Here is a 21,885-nt window from a genome sequence, read left to right on the forward strand (position 1 = left end):
GTGGGGCAAAAATATAGGTTTTTAAATTAAGCTGATGCTGATTTCTTTATTGGGGGAAAGTTCCAAAAACTTTCACTGGGCTTTAATTTTCTTCACAAACCAGTAAAAGGCTTTCATGGACACCAGTTACTGAGAACATTATTAAAAAAAAATAGGTCCGATTGTTGCATAGTTTGTGAGAAATGTACAGACTGTATTTGTTCATTTGTCACTTTGTCAACTGTTGCTTTAGATTACATTTTTGCTTGGCTTTTTCCCCCCCCCATCCTCGTATTTTAGCTGAAGCAATTGAAGCTGATGCAGCAGCCAGCTTTTTGCTACAGAGCCCAAGCTATGGGGAAGGCAGTGAGATAATGGCAGTGCCAAGTCGACCAAGGACGACTGAGGATCTTTTTGCAGCCATTCACAGGTACTGCTTAAATTGTTTTTATAAGGTTACTTCCTTGGGTGTCCTTTCTAGATTCTTTAGTGCATTTCTCTTATCATAATGTTTGTGCTTTCCAGTTCTCATTAATTAATGCATCCATGTCCCACATGCTTTGCATGTAGGGGTAATACCTTTAATTGCTTTACAATAATGTTTTGTTCATTTTAAAATGTAACTCTCCTACCAACAGAATTATGTTTTATTACATGATCAAGCCGTGGTTTCTTGGTTACTCCTTGTTTGATTGTGCTCTTGTCTCAGTCTACATGATTTAACATATACTGTTGCTTTTTCTGTGTATCTTTTTCTTTCTCTTCATGCCCTTCCATCTCTTTTTTTTTTTTGTACTCCTGGTGCAGTTTGGGACAGAGGCTCAACTCTAATGTTTCATGGCAGGCTTGGCTTAAACTGGCAAGTAAACACAATATAACCATCATAAATAAGGGGAAAACATACGACAATAGCCAGAATAGAGATTGCCATAATTTAATTAAAGATGACATGCTGCTTTATCAACTGAAACGTGCAATACCGACAAACCCTACCCTGATCCAATTCTTCCTTAATTTAAAAAGGGGAAATGATTATAGATACACATTTCAGCTACTTTAGCTCTCCCCACAAATGATTTGAATTATGAATATCTTTTGAAGGAGTTCTTGTCCAACTCATCTGCAGGGCTTCAGGTTCAGGAAGGCTGGGTGAAGTCAGAATAAACATTCTTTTTACAAGAAGGCTGTTTGGTGATAAATTTTTAGAAACCAACACCCTCTAAAAATGCTTCAGGAGAACTTCAATAGAGAAAGTACTGTATTACTGATTTGTAGTATCTAGCATGAAGCATTGGTTCCATCTAGTGGTCATTTATTGCCATTTATTAAGCTGGTTTCAAAGTAAAATTGAAATCGACTGCACAACATACATCAACATGTTCCTGCTTTTATTCATAATGCACAGAAACTGCAACAGTTTAGTTACTCAAGCCACAAAGATTTTCTTGTTATGTCCTAGTGTGGTAGAATGTTGTGTTGACTTTCACAGGATAGGAACCATGCTAAAGATAACTTCAAAGCATGTCCAACTTATATTTTGCAATCAACAGTGTCTTCCTGTGTCTACAGGGGAAGGGTAGTCATGGATCATTTGATGACAGCAGTGTCATCAAGAAAGGCCCACCTTTTTACACATGTTAAGTCATCCCTTGCAGAGCCCACGAGAGTAAAGTTCTAGCACAGATCTACCACCCAGGTTTCATTAATCTGGTGACAGCAGCAAGGTCCTGCAATGTTAAAGCATGACAGCAAGAACAGTTTTGCTGCTGGGACTATGCTATTTCATGAGTTATTTGAGTTAAATTTGTAATAATTGACACAATTGTCAATTTTAATTCTGTAAGAGAATTTTTCTTACATGTAGTGAGAAAATTGAGGATAATTTCAGGAGTGGGGGGGGAGGGAGGGAGAGAGAGAGAGAAGAAGAAAACAGACTAAAAACAAATAAAAAAATCATTTTGACATTACAAATTTTTAGGTACATAAAATAGCTCTTCAGACAGGTATAACCAATGTAGCATTCAACCTCAAATGATCAGAACAAGACCAGAAATGGAGCTAGTTTAGACTAGCAGTTAAGGTGCCAGGCTAGAAAGTGGAAGACTCTGAGTTCTAGTTCTGCCTTAGGTGTGAAACCCAGCTGGCTGGCTTTGGGTCAGGCCTTCTCTCTCAGCCCAAAAGGGGTTGACGTTTTAAGGAATTTAGGAGAAAGAAGGAGTACTATGTATAGGTTCGCTGCCTTGAGCTACTTATAAAGTAATAAAGGCGGGATAAAATATTAATAAATAAATAGGGAAAAAACGATGTGTGAGAGAATATCATTTAAACGTGAGTAGGTGAGCTTTTCTATCACCATTGCATCTTCCAAGGTGTTGCTGTATAGATGCCTTCATATTACATATTGTACACTACATAGGTTGCCATATGTTAACTGATACCATAATATCAATTAAAATCAGTTATATTATACATGTTATCATTATGTTAGTCATACTTTACATGCTTGTCAGAAGAGGCTTCTCAGGCAAGAAAGAAAGAATGATAAAGAATGATAAATGATAAAGGCCTTGGCAGGGTCGGGGAAACTACATTTTTATAAATGAATGTAAATGTCATAGTTTTGTATTCTTATGGTTTTTTTTAATTTTCTAGATAATGCTCTTTAAGGGGGTCTGTATTGCACAGTTATATAAAACAATAGGTGCTGTTTAGATTATTTGTGTAAGACCGAAATAGAGAACAGCAGCTTGCATTAATGCTGATCTTCTTCATATTACAACACAATGTGTAATATGAATGTATCACTGCTCAATTTGCTACAGTGATACAACAGTGATACAATCTGCATTCCCAATCTTTTCTGATTTTCCACTAACAAAGTATTCTCCCTGTTAAACTGAATATGGAGAAATAACATTTTTTCCATTGTTCTTAACATTTCTTGCTGATGTATAAATATACAAAATATACAAGCTATTTTGTTTTGTTTTAGGGACAGAATGTATGACCAGAAATATGCTGGGTAGAACTTATAATTATAGTATTATGTTTCCAGAAACCATAGTACAGCTTTCTTCACCACCATTCTGCTGCAGCTCTCCCCTCCCTCCTGTTTTATCTAGAGGCTTAGCCATTTTGAATTGGTACCATCCTCTTCTGCGATGGGTACTGCTTCCAGGAATGGAATTATATTGGTGGGGCTGCCATTTGCGGTGTTTAATTAAATGCAAACAGTAATCCAAGTCTACTGCAACAGAGACCAGAAACTATGCCATAGTTATCCAAATAATTGTTTCTGAGATACTTTAAAGATTTTTGTTGTACATGCATGACATGCTTAATGTTACAGTTTGTATTGGAATGCAAATTCAGATGATCACATGTTTGTTCCCTCCTTTAAACTAGACATTCTGGTTTTTTTTCCCCTTCCGTGCATATCCTTGTTGTTGTTTTAATGAATATCCTTTTCACCATGTGACCATAAATGTAGTTAGTTGAGTGCTGTTGCTAAATAGTGAAACACTGTGTCCAATTTGCTAATTGCTGTTTGATAGGCAAGTGAAATGCTTGCTGGATTGATAGTTCCCACAGAGCTTATATATTTTATTTTGATTTCATTAATTCCATTCCCTTGGCAATTTCATTGGGAAATGTATATTAGTGCACATTTGTAAGCTGTCCTCAATTTGGAAGAGATTGGAAATATGCGTTCATTAAAAGTAATGTTTAGCAAGATTCAAATATTTGCTTTACAAAATAAACAACAATGGAAGAAACTTTTAAATTGCATACACATTGTTTGGTTTAGATTTGTGCCCAGAAACTGAAAGTACTTTTATGTCTGAAATATGGCATACAATTCCTTTTATCCCCAAAACTACACTTCCATAAGTTCAGTAACAGTAGTTACTATACTCATATATTTCCTTCTTAACAAGCATAGCTAGTCCTCATTTAGTGATCACAATTGGGAGCAACATTTGATTATCAAGTAAAGTGGTCATAAAGTGAAACCATAACCATGCTTATGAATTTACTTTAGCTTACTCTTTTTTTGCACAATAGTTTACTCTTGTGAAGGTTGTAAATATTAGGACTGGTCAAAATTTTTCATTACTGTTGTAAGTGTGGTCGCTATCTGAGGCAGTCACTAAATGAGGACTACTTTATTATCTTTTTCGTATTGGGATGCAAAATAAGTCCTTATATAGAGAGGCTAGTAACTTTTTCCTGTTTTTCCCAACTCACAATTACAGATCCAAAAGGAAAGTCCTTGGCCGCAAAGATTCTGAAGAAGATCACGCTGCAAATCATTCTCCATCGCCTCCAGTCACACCTACCAGTTCTTCCCCAAACCTGCTTTCCCTGAGGCAGGCAGGGTCAATTCAGAGAAATATTCGCAAGAGCGCCACCAGCAATGACAACTTCAAAGCGCTGCTTCTTAAAAAAGGGAGCCGCTCTGACACCAGTTCTCGTATGTCCGCAGCAGAATTGCTAAAGAATACAGACCCAAGATTTCAAAGAGGTAAAGTAGATTCCATAGGGGATCTGAGTGAGAGCATAGCAGCTTCTCCGACCAAGACCAAAAGGCCTCAGGAGGAATGGGCCAAGAGTGAAGGCCTCATGCCAAGGAGTCTGTCTGTCTCCAGCACAAGATACAGCAGATCTCGAACCCCGCCCTCTGCCGCAAGTAGCAAGTATAGTGCTCGAAACCGGATCCAGAGTAGCCCTATGACTGTTATCAGTGAGGGTGATGTAGAAGTACTTGAATCTGCAGAAAACAGAACTCGCAGGTTTTCAGAAGAGGAACCACCCGATGTATTTGAGAGTGATGATACGGATAGTAATGAAAATAGAGACTCTACTGAGGTTGACAACATGCTCAAGGACTTGTTATCTTAACGGGTAACACAGAATGCCCTTGGTTTTTTTAATATTAGCATTTAAACTAAAAAAAAAAAGTTTAAATGAAGTTTAAGGTGCTAGACTTTCATACGTAACCAGTAAAGCATCGAGTCCAAGTATAATTTAGGGTGAATTTGTGTATGGGATACTGTATAGAAGATGCAGTACGCTGATATTTTGTTCAACTCAATTGGACTGACTTTTTTGTTTGAAAAAAGAATCTAGTCATCAGACCTCTGCATTCAAGCCTTAATAACAAGAAGTAATGACAGTTCTTGGATTCTAGTTTGAGCATGCTTTTTTTATTTTTCCTTTTTTGAGAGTGTAAAAAACTAAATAAGTCTGCAAAAATTAAACGGGAAGCTTCTATGGTAAAGGTGGCAGTAACTTTTTAAGTATTATATTTATAAAACTTAGTAAACTTTCCGCAGGGACTATTTGAAAGAAATGTGCAGCCTAATATTAGTTAGCAGGACTGGCATTGTCCCACTGCTGCTTCTGATGAGATCTAATCTCCTCTTATGAGCTCACCATGTCCTAATAATACAACAAGGGTTTAGTTTAAATTCTAAAAATTACATCGGAGTGGGGGACACTTGTGATACAGAAGTGACTGCTGTGCAGCCATATTACAATCCATCTGCTTGGACTTACAGAAGCCATTTATTCTCTGTGGTTTCTCTCAATACAGTTTGAGGTATCCTTTTGGAGACCTAAAATATTTGCTGACTTATAATGGGGATGTAGATATATTCAGGGGAAACATAATAAGCAGCTATTAATGTTTCGATTTTAAAGTAAATGCAACATTGGAGAACTTACACCATAGAACTGTGAAGAATGTTTTCGTTTTCTATTAAACTGTATTGTTAGCTTTTGTTTGTCAAAAGGGAGAAGAGCTTTGAATAACATATCACTTGAAAGTTTCAACAGTAACTTGTTTTTTTGTTACCAAAGAGTGCACTACAATTACTTTTACTTTTTAGGAATAGCCAGCATTTCTTCTTTCTGGGGAAATAACACTGCTCATTTAGAAGACTTAATGTTTATTAAGATTTTATCATTGATTAAAAAAAAATTTCTTCCTTGTAAAGAAAACTACAGACAAAGTAACTGCAGTTTTGCTCACAGTTTTGTAAAGAAGCTTTTAATTTTTGAAAAGGAATTTTGCATAAGTTGATAGTCTGTAAGGTTTTTATAATATTTGTACATAATGGAAGTTCTTAAGGTAATTCTTGTTTTCTCAGAGTTTGGAATTTCTACATTTTTAGATGTTAAGAAAAATCCTGTATGTAGATAATTTATTTTGATGAAAAACACTTGACTTCTTTTTTGCCCTCCATCTCTATATTGTTAATACTGTATATTTCAGGGGTCTTCATCAACTGAAGAAGATGATGGAGACAATGCTGTGATTCTGCTTTAATAAACAAGGCTGCCATTTGTCATCTTACTCAAGTTAATGACCATTCATGTTTCCATGCAACATCTCTTTAAATAAACATTAGCAAAGGATCATATTGGGAAATCCAGATGCTATCATTAAAGTGTATTTATTAGATGGTGCTTATATCTCTCATGTGTTTGATTTTCCTCTTAAGAATGATAATCCACATAATCGGAAAGATCCAAAAGGAAAAAAAGACAACATTCCATGTATTTCACTTTTGAGTTTTTATGGGGAGAGTAGCTTTGACATTTGCAATAATATCCATCATTTCCAAAAACACCGTGGTTGCTGTAAGGGTGTATCAGCATGGTATGGTTTTTTTTACACAAAAAAGTTCCAAAACTTAAGATAAAATTAACCATGTTAAAACTATGTATCCACCTTGGTCTGCCTATCTTGACTGAGAACTCTATTGCTATTTCAATCAGAATAGAGCTGGAAGGGACCTTGGAAGTCTTCTATTCCAACCCCCTGATCAAGCATATACCATTTCAGACAAGTGACTATCCAGTCTCTTCTTAAAAACCTCCAGTGATGAATGTCTATGGAGATTCTCAGTCATCCAGGTCATGGTTTTCCCAAAGGTGCTTTTTCAAGAGGCAACTGGACTTTCTGGTTTTTCTTTAAAGATGTTTTGCTTCTCATCCAAGAAGCTTCTTCAGCTGTGACCCACCACCCAGTCAGAGCTGAAGAAGCTTCTTGGGTGAGAAGTGAGATATCTTCGAAGAAAAAACAGAAAGTCCAGTTGCCTCTTGAAAAAGCACCTTTGGGACCCCAGCGATGAAGCACTCACAACTTCTGATGGCAAGCTGTTCTACTGGTTAATTGTTCTTACTGTTATGAAGTTTCTCCTTAATTACAGGTTGCTTCTCTCCTTAATTAGTTTCCATCCATTGTTTCTTGTCTTGCCCTTTGGTGCTTTGAAAAATAAGTTGACCCCCTCCTCTTTGTGGCAGCCCCTCAAAGACTGGAATACTATCATGTCCCCTCTAGTCCTTCTTATCTCTAGACTAATCAAACCCAAATCCTGCAACCATTATTCATGTTTTTGTCTCCAAATACATGTTTAACCATCTTAGTTGCTCTTCTTTGCACTTTTTCCAAAGTCTCAACATCTTTTTTGTAATGTGGTGACCAAAACTGGATGCAGTATTCCACGTGTGGCCTTACTAAGGCTTTACAAAATAGTATTAACATTTCACATGATTTTAATTCTATGCCTGTTTATACAATCAAGGATTATATTAGCTTTTTTGGCTGCTGCTGCACATTGTTGGCTCATATTTAAGTGATCGTACACTAGGGCTTCCAGGTCCCTCTCAGAGTTACTGTTTTTGAGCCAGGTTTCGCCTAATATTGTGTTTAAATACAGCAATGTATACTCAACTCTTAGAATGTTCAGAAATGTTTCAAACATTTGTACATAGGAGCGTATGAAAAATCTACCTACAGTACTTGTTCTCAAACCAGTGAGTTTGAAGCTAGCAGTGAAAAGCAGAAAGTATGTAGGGCATAGGAGTATCAAACTCATTCATATCAAAGGGATGACTTTCCAACAATGTTAAAAGGAACCAGTTGTATAGAATCTATGGCACGTTACCAATAATAGGAAAATATTATAATATAATCCAAGACAAAGCTTGCAGGCTTAGAAATTATTGTACTGAAATCCAGCCTATGGCAATGACAGTTCCCTATGTTTAACATACACAATACAGGTAGGACCAGAGGATTTCGCTGTTGAGAAGGTTTAGCAGGCTTTGTGTGCACGTGTGTGTTTGCATCCATTGTGTGTAGCTGTGTTCACATCCATGTGTACGTGGTTGTATAAGTGCACAAACACACCTATGAATGAAGTGGATGGGCTGAGGTTCTTAGTTTCAATAGAATAAGCAAAGATAATAAAAAACAAAGCATTCCTTAATTCTAAGTATGTACTGAAAAGATTCAATTGTTTTGCACGTGCAAAATGTTATTAGAGAAACAACATTCCAGGAAACTCCAGAATGTACTTTTTCCTCCAAACCATGGAGGAATTGTCCTTAGGGCAATTTTCTACAAACTGACTTTCCAATGCTTCACAAACCACTTGGCATGCTGGTAGATTTACTTCAGTAATACTGCTGGATTCCCTTGAAACAGGGGTGTCAAACTCACAGTGTCATGTAATGTATCGGGACTTTTCCCCCCTTCGCTAAACCTGGTGTGGGTGTGGTCAGTGTGTGATGCATCCAGCCCATGGGCTGGGAGTTTGACAGCCCTTTCTTAGAACATCTGGATCAGTTTCGTCTGGGGGAAAACTAACATTGTGGAATTCTGTGGAATGTTCTTCAGAACAGAACATTTTTAATATACTTACTTGCACATATACCAGCCCTATACAGGCATGTTTATTTTCATTAATTTTCTTCCTTGTGCTTCAACCAATGCATGTATACAATACCTATTAAACCAAGATGTTTTTACAAAATCGCACACTCGCCAAATAAGGATTTGTTCCCAAAAGCAAGTATAATTAATTTGAAAACATTACATCATATGTTCTTAGTAAAGCTGTAATTACAGTATTTGATTTTAAAAACTGCGGGCTTCATTATTTGTTTGTTACTAAACCATTTAATTGCTTACAAACAATGTCTAATTTTAGACTTGCCTCTTCTACTAAAATCACTTTTAGTGTTTGGTACGATCAAGCCAATTGTAAGAGGGCATGAAATTTTAAGTGAGAGTTGTTATATCTTGCTACAGTTTAGAGATATAGAGAAAGAAAGATTTCCTCTTTCTATTAATTATGGCATATGATGTGTATACATGTTTCTTTCCGTTTGCTATTTCTTATTATACAGGTAGTTCTTAACTTAGGACTGTAATTGAGCCCAGAATTATGGTAGTAAATCATGCCGGTTGTTAAATGGTTCACTATGTGACCATACTCAATTTTACAACCTGTTTTGCACCATGACCATTAAGCAAACACCACGGTCCTTAAGTGAAACTCATTAGTCACGACGGACATTTTTTGCTAGAAACCCCAAGTACACTCTGGTTTCTGGTTAAAAAAAAAAAAGGCATAATTGGTCATGTGACTGGGATGCTGCAAATGACCATAAAGGTAGGCTGGTTACTAAGCATCCAAAATGCAACCATGTGATGGAAGTGGCCATTAGAATTTAAAATCTGAGTTGTAAGTAGCCTTGGAGAATGTTATAACTTCAAAGAGTCACTAAGCTACTGGCTTTAAGTCGATTATCTGTATACACAAGCAAGAGGAAGAAACAGTATACAATACAATTTCATTTAGAAGCCACAATACAATTAGTAGTTTTCCACATTATACTGAATAAAATACAGGATAACTGGGAGATCCATGACAAGTATTATAGCTGAAGTACCAGGATTGAATTATACATTAATCCTTAAAAAAAACTGAACAATTTATAAACTTTCAGGAATAAAAATGCACAGCTTATAATGCAATAAAAGTGGGAATCATACATTAATAATGCATTAATGTAAAAGTTTGGAAGGGCCATCGTTATCTGACCAAGTTAGGCTACTTTTCACTGTAGCGAGATGGATGGGCAATATTGCAGGTTTCCGTGGTAGAATGACTCACTGCATGCTATATGGAAGACAATAGCATTGAACTCTAGTGGGCCGGTTTAACTGAATTCCCTCCGCTATAGCTTTCAAGAGCTCACAAATATTTGTGCCCAAAAGCAAAGCACAAACGAGTGTCAGTCGAACCTAAGCATAATCAACTCCTTCAGGCATGAATATACTTAAATATTTAGAGCATGTGAATCGGTGGGCTGATGCCTGGTCAGACTGTTTCGGGCTAACCGGTAGTTGTGATCACTGGCTGGGCTTGCTCACTCACCGCTGCACTATCCTTTCCATATATAACTAACTTTCTGCTTGTTCCCCCACTGCTCAGATGAGTTCTGCGTTGCACCTGCTGTACTCACTGGAGCTGCCCGAGTAGGTTAGCTACATGTTTGAAGCCGTGTTTCAGCCCCAAAGAGGCGCGTGCGTGCGTGAGTTCACAACCAGTGAACCAGTTGTTAATGTAAGTGCAGCCCATTTCTGATGTGAGTGATAACTTACATACATTGTGGCATCAAAGTGTAACAATCAACTGGAATCTGGTTTTTCAATTAAGGATATTCCTTCTTAAGTACAGGTAGCCTTCATTCAGCGACTGCCTCAAACAGGGACCTTTTGCAGTTATGACAGTGTTGGAAATGTAATAGCAACTAATGCCTACATTTATGACCTTTGCAGCATCTCTATCAAGTCATGCATTTGTCACAACAGTCAGTCAGCACTATATTACTTTATCCTTTGGTTGATTTGTTTTTTCCTTTCCTTGCCCCGTTGCAGATTGCTTAAAACAAGCTACAATATTTCCTGAACTGCTTTTGTCCATGCATAGAACTTCCTCCAAAGTCCTAACTACAAGTAACAGCTCTGTGATCTTTATAATTTGATTAGAACAGTCCAGCTCACTCTGAAACTGACAAGATCCTAATATAGTTTCACATGGAGGGCTTTTCTTTGCCTCCTAAGCAGCTTCAAGCACAACAGCCGACCTGCTTTTCCTTTTAATGTCTATCACCTATTATGCGCCTGCTTACTTTTCTCTTAATGAATGTAAATACAAATTGCACTCTAGTTAATTATTCTAGCACTGAGATGAGTATTGCAAAAGGTGAGGGAGGAGGGAAAGGAAAGTTGAACCCAAATCACAAGCAGTTACATGGTTTTCACATAGCAACCACTTCACTTAATGACTGAGCTGCTAGATCCAATTGCTAAACAAGAACTACCTATATATTCAATAATTATTCAGAAGAAGCATTGGCAAAGTTCAAAGAATTAAGGTCCCCAGTCAATATTTTGAGGAGATGAAAGGGAATGGGGACGCCTCTGTGAAGCAAGCTGCTCTCATTCTCACCCTAAAAACTGCCCCTAAACAGTCCACAAGTGCCTCCCCAATTCAGCAACCCCTGATTTACAGGACACGTAGAAAGTGTTTAAAAATCCTCAGACCAGTATTTGTTTCAAAAGGAAGCTAGGGATCGGCATTAACTAGCTTACCTTTTAGGTAACATTTCCAAAACAGCTAAAGGAGGAAGCGGATAGGATCTCCTGGCTTACCTAAGTAACTTCTTTCTTGGCCAGCTCAAAAGTGCAGCCTTTTAATTCCCCCCACCCCCAAAGGAATATGGTAATGCAAGAGGGACATAACTTTCTGCCCCTTTTCCTTTAGCTGTGGAAGAGGGGGGGGATTTGAGATGGCTTTTCATTTAATTAGTGCATCAAGACTGTCAAAAGTCATTATGCTTGATTTTGCAGCAAAGATCAGCAGCAAAATAATGCAATTTAACAGTTTGCCTTCTAATGAAGAAAAACAAAACTCTAGAAATCACAACGAGATTCATGGAGATTCTAGGTTGCTTTACCTGCCTTTCAAATTTCCTAAATCCCCAGATTAAGCCTCCAATTTAGTAAAAAAAAGGCTTAAGCATTGTTACTGTTTTTGTAGAAAGTTCAGTTAATTTCCTACAAAACAGAATTGATCACACTTTCAAGGTTTATAAATATTATAATTATTAGCATTACTCTACCAGCCATATTTTAGGAGGAAAAAAGATCAATTTTATATCGGCATAGAAATTTAGGCAATGGTAACAGTGGAGAAATATGTTAGAAATATACAAAAACCCAGCTTTCATATATAAGGAAAACTACTCCCTTTTAAATTAAGCATTTAAAAGTTAATACTTATAATCTGTGTTGCTATAGAAAGATTTTAGGTTCTTTTGACAAGCCAAACTTCGTTATGCCTGTTTAGTAACTTAAATGGACTGTCATAACCAGCTGTATAATAGATCTTTTCTTGAAATGTTCTTCCATCCCGCCTTAAAGTTTCAGCAAGTGCCTGTATTTCATCTTGATTTCTTTTGGCTTTAGCAAATCCTCCAAATGATCTGTTAAGAACAGACATACATATTTTGAAAAAACAGTACTTACACCAAACATACAAAGTCAAAACTCAAAATCAGTGTTAATTAAATACTTTTTCCAGAATTTAAGCACTGATTTATATTATTCTTAGTCATCTATCATCTGTCCTTTGTTTAAGAAATGAGAAAGAAGAAATGAGAGGGTGCAAATGTAATGGTATATAAAATACCTTTCACAGAATACAAATTTCATCCACAGAATTCTTGTTTTCATCCTCTAGTTTCTTTTTAGTACTATTATTTGTACTGTTAGACCTTAAGCTAAGTTGTCCAAAAATTGAAAAACTATATTTAGTAATTTATAATCACTAAAGTATCTGAGAACACCTGACGACTTTTGATTTTAGCAGGCTTTTTTTAAAATCCCAGAATATTTAAAACTATATACTACATATTTTATCCACCACAAGGGGGCAGACAAAAGTTATTAACAATTTTAAATAGCTTTTAGCTCTGATATACCATATTTCCCCATGTATAAGCACCCCCTTTGTATAAGCCACCCCCCCAATTTTTGGACTGTGAAGTTTTGAAAAAAATATTTTATTAGAGAAACAAGTTATGAAGAAAGAAAATTTACAAAGAAACAAAATTCGGCGTCTAGATCTACAACTTCGGTCATGGCGCAGCGGTGCGAGCGGCGCTAGCAATCTGCGATCGGGCGAGAGTAGGAGCGAAGCATTCAGGCCGATGCCTAGCGTATGCATTTCTATCGCGTGCTCGCACTCGTAATCGTATCATCACGTACAATTTTTACAAAAAGTATAGCATACTGCTGGAAAACCAGTTTATTCCTACTTTATTATTTTATGCATTTTCACGTATAAAAGTGTACCTGCTTTGTATATGCCACCCCCCTACTTTTTGGGCTTGAAAATTTTGGAAAAAAGGGGTGGCTTATACATGGGGAAATACGGTACTCCACTACACTCAACTCTTGTAAACAAGAGTTATCTTTCATCTTAACTGATTAAACATTATTATATTAAGATCATTAGAAAGGGTGTGGGGAAACCCTTCTCTCACACATACCAACTGGCTAGTTAATAATATGTAGCAGATAGTAATAAATAGATATTTTAAACAGGGACTGTGTTACCTGAATAGATTTTTTAAAAAACTATTAAACTTCAAAAACATTGCTATCAACATGTCCTTTAAATATAAGTGATAAACGGAGACCCAGTCTAGTCCAGACAAGAAACACTAACCAATAAGTACTAACACTTTTATTGTAATAGAATAGAATAGAATTCTTTATTGGCCAAATGTGATTGGACATACAAGGAATTTGTCTTGGTGCAAATGCGCTCAATAAAAGAAAAGATACATTCATCAAGAGTCAAGAATCATAAAGTACTTTGTAAATAATTGGACAGTGTTGAGGGAATTATTTGTTTAGCAGAGTGTTGGCTTTCGGGGAAAAACTGTCCTTGTGTCTAGTTGTTCTGGTGTGCAGTGCTCTATAGCGTCATTTTTGAGGGAAGGAGTTGAAACAGTTTATGTCCGGGATGTGAGGGGTCTGTAAATATTTTCACAGCCCTCTTTTTGACTCATGCAGTATACAGGCCCTTGATGGAAGGCAGGTTGGTAGTTTTTTCTGCAGTCCTAATTACTCTCTGGAGTCTGTGTCTGTCTTATTGGGTTGCCGAACCTAACCAGACAGTTATAGATGTGCAGATGACAGACTCAATAATTCCTCTATAGAATTACAATATGTCTGAACATAATAGCTCCCCCACATTCCGGCTTGCCTTTACAGTCCAAGAAACCAGAGGTTAATATTTACCTGACAAAGACCGTCATTGCTGGCTTAGTTTCGATGAAGACCTCTGCTTCTGAAGGCCTGGGTGGGTTTGCCTGGTGCTGAGATGGCAAATAAAAGGCAACTGTTGTGATGGACTCAGAGAACGGGCCAGCTCCTGGCTGGACATAGCATGTCACTGGAGCTGTCATAGGTATCTTTGTTCCTGCAAAAGGCAGGAAGAATCATATCACTAGCCCGACCAAGAAGCAAACTAAACACACTGCTAATCTTTAAGGATTAAGTCTTTAAATTAGGATGCTAAAATCCTGAAATCTCCCATACATTAAATAATACTATCATCAGCCAGAAACAATGATTAAAAGAGTTTCATTACAGGCAAATATAGTTCAATATTAAACTGCACACAAAATAAATATAATCAAATGACTAAGCTTAAGCTAACTCAGTCAAAACACCAAATATATCTACTATGTTTTCTGGACAGAAATCTAGTTAAACCTACAAATAAAGTAACTTTAGTAATATTTAAAAATGAACCTGACTACTGCAGAGGAAAACTGGTTCCAATCCAATCATTAAAGACTTCTTTGCAATTTTAAACAAAAATTTAGAGGAGTGAGTCAATTTGACCTCATAATCATTGGTAAAATGAATGTCCTCAGAATGGTTGTTTTTCTAATAACTTTAAGAACTTCTTTATATTTTGAAATGGCTATTAAAATATTTGTATGTGCCTTTAGCCAGAAAATAGAGAACAGCTTCCAATAAAAGATTTTAGAATATGCATGTAAGACATTTAGGAAAGCAAACATTTTGGGAAATGATGAAATATATCTGTGTGGCATGAATTTTTTTCATGTGAATAAAGAAGAACAATTTCAGGAAAATAGGATGCATACATTGGTGCCCCAGTACCCTGTATATTACCTTTTTCATTCTTGCCTTTAATATAGTTCAAGAGCTTCATGAAGCCAGCATTGATGGCTGCATCCCAATCTACAGTTTTAAGAGATGTACACACCCATTTGGCAGATTCATACTGTCGAATTTCATAATCGGATGCCTTTAAAAAAAGTCCAGGTCACAGATCATGACATTGTTACTACATTTGCATATCATAAATTCTGAAGGAATTCATTGAAATACCAACAAAAAAACACCTATTAAACTATGGTTGGTTAAGAGTGACACTGGTTACTGGGTTAGGTGAGGTTAGGGCAGACCCACATTTGACCATAAAGCTCATTCAGTAACCCAAAGATGCTTTTCAAAAGACAACTCGACTTTATTGTTGTTTTGTCCTCCTTGAATGCGTTTTGTTTCTCATCCAAGAAGCTTCTTCAGTTCTTCTTGGAACTTCAGTATCTTCTTGTATGAGAACTGAAATATATTCCAGGAGAAAAAAATCCAAAAAAGTCCAGTCACCAATGAAAAGCACTTTTGGGGCAACAACTATGACCTGAATGATTGAACATCTCCATAGACATTCATTCAGTAACTTTTAGTCAACCACACCCGAATCACCTGTGTTTTGAGAATAGAAGAGTTGGTTAGATCTCATTGGAAGAAAAGTAGGATGTAACATAGTAAATAAACAATAAATGAATAAAGGATAGAACATCTTTAAAAAGGAGGCATTGTATTGACAGGATTGTTTAAACGCAATTTTTTCAACTTTATTTAAAAATTCTACTGCCATCCTGCAATCTGATCTTATAGCACACCCAGCCTCAATTAGGTATTATGACTGTGCACACCTCAAAAAGTATTTGAAAAAAACGTTTGACATATGCTCTGAACATATGCACAGTGCATCTCTGTAATCACTAAAGCAGCCCAAGTTTTTCCAGGCTTGTACCCAAGGCTGAAAAAGAGCTGTTTCAAGGAATTCTGCACTGGCTCTACATAGAAAAACCTGCTGTTTTCATGAGTCAGGGGTACTAGCCTCACTCAAAGTCTTTTCAAATGTGTGAATGACCCTACTGGAGAATATTCACAAATGCATTTAGTGATGTGATAGTTTAAAAATCCATGAAAGGTTGTGATTCAAGCAAAGAAATAAGGATGAGCTACTTATCTCAGTCATTTCCTCAGTCAAATTTCAATCTAGTTGCATTACATGCTTCAAAAGAAAACTACACTTTCCTTTATGGTAGAAATGTTTAGAAAAAAAATGGAGTGCAAAAATTTACTACAGAAGTAAAGACAGAAAAGATCTAAGCTCTTCCATCCCAGTGTTAAATGTCTAGTTTTTATTGCAAAGAGAGGGGGAAAATGGGCTTTACATAGATTTGCTCTCTACTTTGGTAGTAATTTCAAGTAACATTCACAAAGTTGAAACACCTTTCAAACATGTTTAGGTCATAATTCCCAGGACTTGATGCTAACAAGGCTATCCATGCTGCAATTCTGGATTTTGGCCTCCATATACCTGACAGGTGTCAGGTTAGGCTAATCTCTTCACAGACTAATCTCTTCACAGATATCAAAAAAGAGTAGTGATAATCCTTGCTTTATGGCTATTTGTTCAGTTAGAATTGAATTGAATTGCAGAATTGGAAAGGACCTTGGAGGTCTTCTAATGAATAGTCCAACCTCCTGCTCAACAGGAAACCCTATACCATTGCAGACAAATGGTTGTCCAATCTCTTCTTAAAAACTTCCAGTGTTGGAGCATTCAACAACTTCTGGAGGCAAGTTGTTCCACTGATTAATTGTTCTGTCAGGAAAATTCTCTTTAGTTCTAGGTTGTTTCTCCCCTTGATTAGTTTCCATCCATTGCTTCTTGTCCTGCCTTCAGCTGCTTGACTCCCTCTTCTTTGTGGTAACTCCTGAGATATTGGAACACTGTTATCATGGCACCTCTAGTTCTTCTTTTCATTAAACTAGACCAGGGGTGTCAAACTGGAGGCCTATGGGCCGGATGTGTCACATGTAGGCCACGCCCATCCCAGCTCCGTGAAGGGGGGGAATGTCACAAAACGTCACGTGACGGCAATGTGATGCAGTGAGTTTGACACCCGTCAACTAGATAGTTGACTGTTCAAAGTTATGGAATAGCTAGAAAAAAATGATGTACAGATAGTCCTTGACTTACAGCCACAACTGAGCTGAGAAACTTGCTTTTTGAGCAAAGTGGTTTTTAATTCACTATTTTCTAATCTTTCAGTGTTAATTTGATTTAAGTTGAATAGGCAAAATTAATCTGACTAATCACAAGTTGATGAAACTAGCAGTTAAATTATTTTACTTCAACATTGAATTAAAGCATTGCCCTTAGCCTTCTGTAAGAACAACAGACAGGCTGCCTTTCAACGCCAAGAATAGGGCAGAACAAGCACACAATCTGAACACTCAGCACTTTGCTCCTCCTGTTCATACATCATATGAACAGATCAAGATAAGCTACCTTTTTATGGCCATCTCAACTATGGTCTGGCTATGTCTGTTTGTCATCTCAAACAAGGACATGGTTAATCTATCTTTGAAGGAAAGTGGTTTTATTTATTTATTAAATTTATATACCACCCATCTCACTAGTGAGGTGACTTACATGAGGAGATAGCACAATCAATATGCAAGGACTGCTGTTGCCCAAGTCCTCATTCAAGATGGCCGATAAGAGTTTATTTGGAGTATCCCACAGTTTCCTATCTAAAAAGACCACCTTGTACTACTTAATTATAGGGCTGCTCCCAAGGAGAATCTAACTTATGTATTGCATAATGTCAATGCATACCAAACAGAGGAAGGCAACAGTATAGGATGTGTAATATCACAGAAGGAGGGAAAGGAGCCAAGAAAATAGAGACAATGATGGCTACATAAACAAAGCAACTTTCATGCTGGTGAACAATGGAAGCGTGTCAGAGAAGCTCAGGTTGTCTCCTTCCTAATTCTGTCTCCTAACTTGGCCTAGCTCAAAAAGTAGACAAGGAGTAGGTGCCATATGAAATTAAGTTTGAAATTCACATTGTCCCTTTAATATTGTTTTTTCTGGGATAGTCACATCTACAACAGCGTATATATAGTGACAATTTATGCAAAGTTATTACTAGAGATGCAGATTTTATGGCATGGCTAGACTGAACTAGAGGCAGTTGTGCAAGAAAACTCTTTTTATTATTTTACTGCATTCTATTATTATAAAACCTAAGTAGAACATCATATAGTGTGCATACGATATTGACTAGAATACCAACACTAATATTTAGATAACTAAAAATTTTAAAAATAAAAAGATATTTATATAAATATTAACTGTGATTATTAAAATGTCAGTCATAAAGTTATTTAACATTTACATCCAAAGGTAAAAGTGGCATTAATAAACTGCAATTTTCATGAAACTATTTGTTATATTATAAAGGTTTCCATTTAAGCTTTAATACTAAGATCTCCATTGTATATTGTTTGTACTTATTAAAGAAAAAGAAAAACAGACAAATAATACCAAGCTATTTGGTTTCCAATTTTCCCCTTTTAGTACCCCCAACAATTTACAGTGTTTATATGCATTTAGACCCCCTTAGAAGCATGCCAGGAAATTCCTATCATCTAACATTCGAAACCACATACTATGGATTTAGCCTCTACAATCTCTTTGGGTTAATTTGGGCTAATTTAGAATTATCTGGATCCTCTGTAGCCTGTAAATTTGAGCCATGGTGGAGCAGTGGTGTAGTATTGCAGGCTAATTGCCAGCAGTTCGGCGGTTTGATTTTCACAGACTCAAAGTTGACTCAGCTTTCCATCCTTTCAAAGTGGGTAAAATGAGAACCCAGATTACTGGGGGCAATATGCTGACTCTGTAAACCACTTAGAGAGGGCTGTAAAACATAGTGAAGTGGTATAGAAGTCTAAGTGCAATTGCTAACTCTCTCAAGATAACTTGGATAATTAGTCCCATTACTTGTTGAGGCTAATCCAAGGCTCGAAATGCATAAGTCACCTGATTTGGTAATGCAGTCCATTTAGGCATCTCCAAGCCAGAAGAAAAAAGAGCTTGTTTTATAGTCTTCAACATCCTATATGAACAAAAGGAACAATGTTATAGCTCTTCTATAATCTGGATTAAACCTACAAATTCATAAAGTTCAATCCTTTTGAAAGAGGATCTGCAAAGGATTTTTAGCTTGTAGGTTTTTAACAACTACAACATAAAGCAAACATTTTATTATCATCTCTTTGTTGATGAGAGGAAGAAAAGCTATGGCTAAGGGAACAAGGAAAAGAACTGAGTAACAAAACTGTAAACATATATGTTTGTAGAAATGGCTAAGGCTTGTTTTAAAAAAGAAAAGCATATGTAGTGTGGGTGTGTGGAGATGTTGTGTTTGTAACAGCTGTACAGATCAGAAAATGTCTCTTTACATTTTTTCTTTTCCTTTTGTTAGCTTTCACTTTATCTTTACATCTTCTTTTTCTACTTTTTCTTTATGTAGTTTTTAAGCCTATGTAAAAATATCTAGTAGTAACAATTACTTTAAAAAAAAAAAGGCTGTAAACACAGATATGGCCTGGAAACAACTTCCTGGGTACAACTTTGCTCTGAGACAACCTGCTCTTTTAACTGGGTTTGTATCGTGTCCTCCACAGCACCATGTTGGATCACTTTGGCAGAACTCTCAAGGCTGAAGTAGAACATCTCTTGGTAGAATCCTTCCCCTAAATAAGTATTCACCTTTCCTTAAGTTGATAACTCTTGCATTTCTCCCAGAACCACTTCTGCTTTGCACTGCTTCCAAATGTGAGGGTTTTCCATTTATTCTGCATGCCACCGAGTAGCAAGGCTCAATTAAAAAGAATAAAAGTCTCAATTCAGGAACTCTCACAGCTGCCTCACCTGGCAAATCCTGCCTGATTCACTTCGCTCACTCAAAGGGCTAAACCTGACCCTCTTCAGATTTCGAAGAGTTCAATTGGGACAGCACTTCTCCAAAGGAAAAGACCTATGGAAGGTGCACCTCTATAACTGTCTGGTTTGGTTCTGCAACCCAACAAGACAGACACAGACTCCAGAGAGTAATTAGGACTGCAGAAAAAACTACCAACCTGCCTTCCATCAAGGACCAGTTCAAAAAGAGGGCTGTGAAAATATTTACAGACCTCTCACATCCTCGACATAAACTATTTCAACTCCTACTTTCAAAACGATGCTATAAAGCACTGCACACCACAACAACTAGACACAAGGACAGTTTTTTTTCCAAACGCCATCACTCTGCTAAACAAATAATCCCCTCAACGCTGTCCAACTCTTCACAAGTATGATTTGATTGCTTATTGTACCCTATGACTATCATTAAGTGTTGTACCTGATGATTCTTGACGAATGTATCTTTTCTTTTATGCATACTGAGAGTATTTGCACCAAGACAAATTCCTTGTGTGTCCAATCACACTTGGCCAATAAAGATTTCAATTCAGTTCCGTTCAAAACATAGCTACCAAACCAAAATTTATCCCCCAACTCACCTTTCCGTTAGCCTCTTCTCTGGTCCCCAAGCAGGAACTTTTGCAAAAAGCAGCAGAGTTTGAGGTGGGGGCGGGGGCATAACATTTCTAGCCCCAAGAGTCGTGGGGCGGGGCTGCCCGGCTCAGGATGGAGAGAATAATTATTCTCCTCTCCCCTCCCCTCCCCCCCCCCGAAAATTGCACAAAGAATCTGGCGGTCACTGCGGGGGAGGGGAGGGGTGTTGGCGATACGGAGAATTCGGTTTTCTGATTGGTTGCGAATGGGCGGCTTTTACGCCCATGGGGGATTTTAAGGGAGCCACGGCCGGCTATTTGGCCGGACTGAGAGAACGAAAGGGGGCGGGGAGAAGAAAATAAAAAAAAGCTTTTGGTGGCGCTTGGTGTGGGTTGTCGCTGGGTGTGGTGGCACAGTCTCTCGGGGAAAGAAGGAGTGAGCTCATGGCCTCCTGTCAGATGCCCAAAGGGGGGAGGAGAGGGGGAGATGAAAAGGGCTCTTTGAAGCAGAAGGCATTCGTGTTTATCTCGCCCGCTCACTCCCACAGCGCCGCATTTCTCTTCGCTGAGGGAATGCTTGCGTTTTCGTCGCTGCGCCGACGGCAAGGGCGGTTTTTTTTTTTTTTCGCGCTGCGAGATGCGGAGGAAAGTTTGGCACTCGAAGTTTGCGCCCTTTTCCGTGTTTAGAAGTACGCACTGGATGTTCACTTCACAATCCCACGCTCGTTTTGAATTTACGGGGAAGGAGGCGCTTGGCGCTTTACACAATCTGAATCAAGCGGCCTTTCCAGGTGCGTTATTCTGCACAACGATTCAGGTGCACATCCACTATCTCAGATTTTAGCTCTCTTCTTCTGAAACCTTGCCGAAGTTCACTGTTCTCACCCCGAAGTTTTGCAACTGCCTGCGTCCTCCGCAAATCACACAGAACAACTTGCATTCTTACAAAGAAAGAAAGAAAGAAAGAGATTTGTAACACTTGGGAAAATTTTATTAGAGGACCTCGTCAACCCTAACAGTGAAATCTTGCTTGCAAGATTCACTGTTAGGGGTTGACGAGGGTCCTCTAATAAAATTTTCCCAAGTGTTACAAGTCTCTTTTCTTTTCTTTCTTTTCTTTTTGTAAGAATGCCAAGTTGTTCTTGTGTGATTTGCGGTAAGGACGCAGGCAATTCGCAAAACTTCAGGGTGAGAACAGTGAACTTCGGCAAGGTTTCAGAAGAAGAGAGCTAAAATCTGAGATAGTTGGATGTGCACCTGAATCGTTGTGCAGAATAACGCAC

At 37.6% G+C, this 21,885-nt stretch overlaps 2 protein-coding genes across 8 annotated transcripts in view; one reads left to right on the top strand and one right to left on the bottom strand.

Annotated features, from left to right (window-relative positions):
• NHSL1 (NHS like 1) overlaps window positions 1-6,337 on the top strand; it is a 157,918-nt gene extending 151,581 nt beyond the window's left edge. For 6 of the 7 annotated variants that reach the window (XM_026705563.2, XM_026705564.2, XM_087940322.1 and 3 more), the window contains 2 exons: window positions 280-409; window positions 4,236-6,337. In XM_026705563.2, coding sequence (XP_026561348.2) covers window positions 280-409; window positions 4,236-4,881 — 776 coding nt within the window. In that variant the 3' untranslated portion in view covers window positions 4,882-6,337. The remainder of the gene's footprint in view (window positions 1-279; window positions 410-4,235) is intronic. The other variant, XM_087940312.1, reaches the window with a different exon arrangement.
• Window positions 6,338-8,711: 2,374 nt separating this feature from the next.
• On the bottom strand, window positions 8,712-20,865 carry HEBP2 (heme binding protein 2). Its single transcript, XM_026705565.2, has 5 exons — window positions 20,609-20,865; window positions 19,083-19,158; window positions 15,059-15,194; window positions 14,153-14,333; window positions 8,712-12,327 (listed from the first exon to the last, which is right to left on the bottom strand). The coding sequence occupies exons 1-5, from the start codon at window positions 20,686-20,688 to the stop codon at window positions 12,150-12,152; spliced, it is 651 nt and encodes a 216-aa protein (XP_026561350.2). The 5' UTR covers window positions 20,689-20,865; the 3' UTR covers window positions 8,712-12,149.
• Between the last annotated feature and the right edge of the window lie 1,020 nt (window positions 20,866-21,885).

The sequence above is a fragment of the Pseudonaja textilis genome, chromosome 1 (assembly GCF_049901715.1).
Source record: "Pseudonaja textilis isolate UNSWEBS1 chromosome 1, rPseTex1.2, whole genome shotgun sequence".
Taxonomy (NCBI): domain Eukaryota; kingdom Metazoa; phylum Chordata; class Lepidosauria; order Squamata; family Elapidae; genus Pseudonaja; species Pseudonaja textilis.

Excerpts from the sequence above, each read along its gene's own strand:
- HEBP2 (XM_026705565.2), bottom strand. The coding sequence starts at position 20,688 with ATGCCCCCGCCCCCACCTCAAACTCTGCTGCTTTTTGCAAAAGTTCCT. Across the intron at positions 15,195-19,082 it reads GGACTGCATTACCAAATCAG|GCATCCGATTATGAAATTCG; the intron begins GTGACTTATGCA and ends CTTTTTTTAAAG. Across the intron at positions 14,334-15,058 it reads TAAAGGCAAGAATGAAAAAG|GAACAAAGATACCTATGACA; the intron begins GTAATATACAGG and ends TGCCTTTTGCAG.